Source organism: Lontra canadensis, unplaced genomic scaffold (assembly GCF_010015895.1).
Source record: "Lontra canadensis isolate GAN:19392208 unplaced genomic scaffold, GSC_riverotter_1.0 scaffold142, whole genome shotgun sequence".
In the NCBI taxonomy this organism is placed as follows: domain Eukaryota; kingdom Metazoa; phylum Chordata; class Mammalia; order Carnivora; family Mustelidae; genus Lontra; species Lontra canadensis.
This window is the reverse complement of record NW_022631136.1, coordinates 3,198,422-3,204,314: the sequence shown is the minus strand read 5'-3', so window position 1 is coordinate 3,204,314 and position 5,893 is coordinate 3,198,422. Positions and strand designations below refer to the sequence as shown.

The 5,893-nt window shown below is 43.5% G+C and overlaps 1 protein-coding gene across 1 annotated transcript; it reads right to left on the bottom strand.

Moving 5' to 3' along the window:
• Positions 1–2,594: 2,594 nt before the first annotated feature.
• On the bottom strand, positions 2,595–4,205 carry LOC116858799 (late cornified envelope-like proline-rich protein 1). Its single transcript, XM_032843705.1, has 2 exons — positions 4,179–4,205; positions 2,595–3,023 (listed from the first exon to the last, which is right to left on the bottom strand). Exon 2 carries the CDS (start codon positions 3,000–3,002, stop codon positions 2,706–2,708), a length of 297 nt encoding a protein of 98 aa, XP_032699596.1. The 5' UTR covers positions 3,003–3,023; positions 4,179–4,205; the 3' UTR covers positions 2,595–2,705.
• Positions 4,206–5,893: the final 1,688 nt, after the last annotated feature.

The following is a 5,893-nucleotide window of genomic DNA, read 5'->3' as shown; positions in this document are numbered from 1 at the left end:
CTTTTTACATAGCTTTTCTTTTTTTCCATTTTGGAATTATTTTTCTTTGCACAGATTCCAAGACATGGAACAACTGAGTCCAAGGATTAAACCATTTTATACTTTTGATACATATTTCCATATTTCTCAAATTATTTCCTAAAATGATTTTTGTCTCTTTATGCTCTCATTGACAGTGACACACTGTAGCACTGGGATTTTCAGCTTTATTATTTAAAAGTGATCATTAAATAGATGGAAGATGCTGTCACATTATAGTGCTATTTCTTCTCTCTCTCTTTCCTTCTCCATCTTTTCTCCCACCTTTACTCATGACTTCTACTGAGGTTCAAGAGTTGTCCATCTTTTATCAACAGTTGACTACAGGACCCTAATGCCCTAAACTAGGCTATCCAGAAGTTCCCAGTATCCAGGAGGCACCTCTCTGCAGGGCTTGGGGGACACTAAGGCCTCTTCATGTCAAAGAAGGTAGTAATCTTCACATCTGGAAAAGGAGGGATTGCATGCCTTAAAGACTTGTCTAGCACTCATGTCCCAAAAATCTGCTTCTGCAACTACCTAATTATATGACTTGGTCTGGTGGGGGTCCCAGATGTCTTGAGCACATTTTGGACTATCTATTCTTACTGCACCTTTGTGGTCCTGTACCAGCTTCTAGACTCAGAAGGATGGAAAGCTGTTTGTGTGCCATGATTCCATAGGGAGCCTCCCTAGCTTTGGCCTCTCTCATTTCCCCTTACTGTGATAACAGAGAATCCTAAACCTAGTTCCACTTGAATGTTGTGGGTTGTAATGACAAACTAGTTTGGTCTGTGTGGCAAAGCTCTCTTATCCACGTGGCCACAGGGTACTCCTGGGCAATCAGGTTTCTTTCCCAGAAGTAATAGGAGCATCTCAAGCTCAACTCATCAACAAACTGGGTCTGCACCTGGCCAAAGACCTTACCACATGGAGGGGGTCCTAGGAGGGAAGGAGACCCACCCTGAAGAGGAGTAGAGACTGGTGGAGATGAGGGAGATTGAAATGGTGACCACACTCCCAGGCCCTAACACCCCATTTCCTACAGTTCTATTTCTATGCCCCCTTCCTATTCTAATACCCTTCCCAGCAAAGTGAACTGATATATTCCCTTTTGTGAATTAAGCAAGGTTGATGTGGGCTTTCCCTAGCCACTTGTAAATAATCCCCACTTAACATAGCAGCTGTGAATACTTTTCCCATTCATTCCTAATTGAGGTGCTTTTGAATTTATCCTTTCTTTTATGTAAAGCTTTCCTTTTGAAATTTTGTAGATTCACAGGATGTTTCCCTAATAGAGATCCCATGCACCCTTCACTGGAATTCTCTCCATGGTGACTTGTTATATAGTTATGGCTCAGTATCCAAACCAGCCTGCTGACATTAGTGTAATTCACAACTGCAATTTTGTTTTTATTTTTTTAAGATTTATTTTTTAGAGGGGCACCTACGTGGCTCAGTGCATTCAGCCTCTGCCTTTGGGTCAGGTTGTGATTTCAGGGTCCTAGGATAGAACCCCACATCGGGCTTTCTACTCAGCAGGGAGCCTGCTTCTGCCCACCCCCACCCCGCCCACCGCCTGCCTCTCTGCCTACTTGTGATCTCTGGCTGTCAAATAAACAAAATCTTAAAAAAAAAAAAAAAAGATTTATTTTTTAGAGAGTGTGAACATGAGTGGGGGAGGGGTAGAGGGAGGAGAGGGAGAGAAATCTCAAACAGACACCCCTCATTGAGTACAGAGCCTGACGATGTTGGGCTCAATCTCATGATGCTGAGATCACAAAGCTGAAACCAAGAGTCAGAGGCTCAAATGACTGAGCCACCCAGGTAGTACTGTTTGTTTTTTGTTTGTTTTGTTTTTAATTTTTGAAAAGAGTGCCTAGCTGTGCTTATAGGTATAAGTTAGAACCTAAATATTGTACCTGATGAGGAAGAAAGGCACAGGGCAATTATGTTCAGGTGTGACATGTGAAACCTGGGCAGGTGCTGTGTGTTCCCCTCTTTGAGTTCTGGCTATGTCCCAGTATATCAGGCTCTGGACACACATTACCTCCTATGCCTCATGACAAGACCCTGTAAGCCCACTGTTAACATCAGCATTCCTTTTACAGAGAGCAGGAAACCATAGCTTAGAACAGAGCTAGAGTTGAAGCCCACACAGCCTGTTTTCAGAGTGTTCTGCACAAGCATTATGCAGTGGGATAAATAGCTGAGGGCAGAATTTTTCCAGAGCCTTTCCAGACTGGACCTTTCCTCTATATCCCACTCTTCTTTTCCCCTTTTGCCTTATTCCTCTGTCATGGTGGCTTGGGCTCCTGAGATGAACCACTGTTAACAGCCATATTTATGGCTCTCTCAGTCTGAAGGCCCTGGATGCACCCCTCAGGAGATGCCACATCCCTATATGCAGCAGTAGGGCCAGAGGGGAGGCTGTCTTCAAAAACCATTGATTGTAGAATGTCAGGGTTTTAGCCTCACTCTCTAGGGATTGCTTCTTGGTTTTAGTGCTGGAAAACAACAACAACAACAAAACCCCAAACTGCCAAAACAAAGCAAAACAGGAGAAGAAAGCCTTGTGCAGCAGAGGAACACGTTTACTTGTCAGTTCATGGCTTCAGCTTTCAGGATAAGATGGTGAACATGGTAGAGATGTTGGAGGTACTGGAATGAGAGGTACCCTTGGTGCCTCACTCTGGGGGTGGGCAGGGAGATGGGCATTTAGGAGGACAGGGCTTGGAAGAGGACTTGGAGGGGAAGGGAGCTGGGCATGGAGGAGGACACGGTGGGGGACATGGTGGGGGGCACGGTGGACACTTTTGTGGTGCTGGGCACTTTTCCCGTGGGCACTTTTCAGAGCACCGTTGCAGCAGCTTTTTTAAACAGCTGGGCTGGCATTTGGCTTCACACTTTTGTTCACACCTGGGATCACAGTTCTTGGGCTCATTCTTAGGTTCACTAGATTTATTTTTATCATCACTCGACATTCTTTTTTGATTTTCTGGGTCCTGTAAAGAAATATGCAACAGGTCATATGTGGGAGACCACACTGCAAGAGGACCAGGAGGCTTCCCACTCACACCTCCTGCTCATCCTTGCTTTTATGAAAAACTTTCCTGGGATGTTTCGGGCTCTAGACCAAATTCTCATTTAAGGGCTGTCCTTCTGTCCTTGGAGTCATTGGTGACATTTCTTGGTCTCTTCACCCTTACCCTGCTTTTTGTTCACTTACTTTGTCTAAATTCCATATCCCTCAGCAGGAGTTTTCAACCAAGGTCCTAGAACTAACCCCACCCCATGATAAAACCATATTTAATCATATGTTATCAATATAAGTGGCATCTTTTGTAACTCCATGTCTTTCAATTAATTAATTTAAGTACATTATTCTGAAGTCATGAATTTGGTCAAACTGCTAAAAGCACTCATGGCACAACAAAGGTTTGAAACAATTCCTGCAGGGCTACTACTCTAACCCTCTGGAGATGGAATGAGAAGGTATGTTACCAGGTTTAGGGACTCAGGACACTTCTTTCATTCCTGTATCTTCCCTAAGCCCTCAAAGCCTTGAGAATTGCTTTCTTCACTTGAAAACTGGGGATGGAAAGAAACTGAATCTCTATCATGGCTGGACTCCGACAGGCCACTCTGTGACTCCTCCCCATGATTAGGGGAAGGGAAGAACTCAGGAAAGGAGGAGATGAATAGGGAAATTCTAATTCTTCTGAAAATATGAATTTGAGAGCCACATAATATAATTTTAAGGAAGAATTCTTTTCTTCCTCTGTTAAGTTTTGCCCTGAGTTAGGTCTTCTATGGATGATTTGACTTCTAGATATGAGCAGGGCTTTTCAGTCCCTGACAATACTTGTAAGCTGTATCTAATTTGACACTCTTTTGATTTCCTTTAACAATATAAAAGTATACATTTATCTAATTTAGTTTTGAAAGCAATATGGCTCTCTGGAGAGAGATAATCTCTGAAAAAGAATCTCTATTTCAAATGAGGCATAGTCCAGTTCTTGCTTCTGAAAATGAAGGGATGCTTTCATTCAAAAATAGCCATCATCTCAACCCTGTTCAATGTCTGGGGTGCTTTAAGTCACTCTTAGGAAAGGAGAGGGAAAAGACGGGGCATTTGCAGTTGTCCAAATGCAACTCACCCCTTTGTGTTGGTAGTGAACTTGACTAGTCGAGTGAGGTGGATGGTATTGCTGTGTGTGAGAAGGTGGATTTTCCCTCTGGTTCCTCTGCTTAGCTCTGAGGAAGCCAAGGGTGGGGGGAAAAGGGGAGCCCCACTTGTGACCTCATCACTGCATCATCAGGTAGCGATTGTTGTGTGACTCCAGAGCTCCGAGCTCAACTCAGGCCCTTGAAAATAGGGCTTGTGTTTAATCAACCCTCCTTTGGTGTCATGTTCTCTCCCAGGGTCACTCAAAATTCATGCTGATGAAATCAGACCATAGTGAAGACTACTGAACTCTAAGTATAGGGAGGTTCATTGTTGCTAGGAGCAGAAAATCTCTGTTTACACATGGTTTCTCTTTCCCCCCAAATTTTAACTCCTTTTAACTTGCCCCTTCTCCACCTTTCTAGGAGAGCTTCCCAGATTGCTCACAACCATTTTGGTTCTCTCCTTCCTATTTTTCTAATATCAGGTTCTGAAGCCTCTTTATAACACTCCACACAACCTAGCCAAAGTCCGGGGATTATTTTAGCTCTTTTTCTTCCTTCCTGCCTATAACTCACTGATTGTTGTGCTTTGCAATTTTTGTTCAATCAGGGAGTGGCCACCCTTGATATCCTTGATAAACCCTGCTTACTGTAAAGAACTTGAGTTTGATGCTCCTGACCAGTTCTGACATACTGGGTTAATCCCAGATCTGGTCTTAGAGTAGAAAGATTTGCCTCTGAGAAAGTTTCTTCCTTGCCTTTTCAAAGGACTGGCCAGTGGGTCTCTGTGGTTGGAACAGATCTGTGCCTGGGGTCGTAGTAGCAAGTTGGTGTGGGAAAGACAAATGGAGTGGAATACATAATCCCTTGAACTCAGAAAGTTCATCTTGGCAGTCATTCACTGACAGCCATGAGTGACTTTTGGTTAAAATGGTGAAAGGATCATGTCTAAGGTGTTGACAGAGATTCTGACAGCAAAGTGTGGGACGGACTGGGGGATGGGTCAAACGTTGCACTAGTCTGTTTCAAAGAGGTTATAAACATCTCCAAGTCTGAAGGAAGGCAGTGGTGGTGGTAGTGAAAGCATGCTGATGAGAGAAGTATCATCAGAGAAGTATGTTTATGAGATTCAGTTAACGGGAAACTTAGAAGAAAATTATGAAAGATGACTCCCAGGTATTATTATTAATTGGTGATGAGGAAACAGAATAGATTTGTGTGAGAAAAAGATGAGTTTAAGTCTGTGCACGTTGTGTGGTCACAGTGGAACATCTTGAATGGTTATTGGGAATGTGGTTCCAGTCCTGTGCCACTGAGCAGACTGAGAACTTGAGTTTGACTGAGTACAACAGGTGTTTGCTGAGTGGATAAGGATGAGAGGTTTGGAAGAGAGAAGAGACAATGTACTAGGGAGAATGGGGAACACCAGTATATATGGTTTATTTGGTATTTACAAAGGAGAAGGAATGTCATACACAATTGAAACCCAAATGAACCCAAATAAAAGGGGAGTGTGGGCCAGAATTTAACTCCCTGTCACCAGGACAACTGGTATCAGACCCCTTGTGTTGGTACAGCCTACCCCTCAACACTCATTTTCTTTGCCCTATCCTTTTCATTGTTACAAGCTCTAGCTCTTCAAAGCTGTTGAGAAGCAATTTCTGTACCCATCTCAAGAGACTCAGCTCCACCTGCTGTTCAGCTC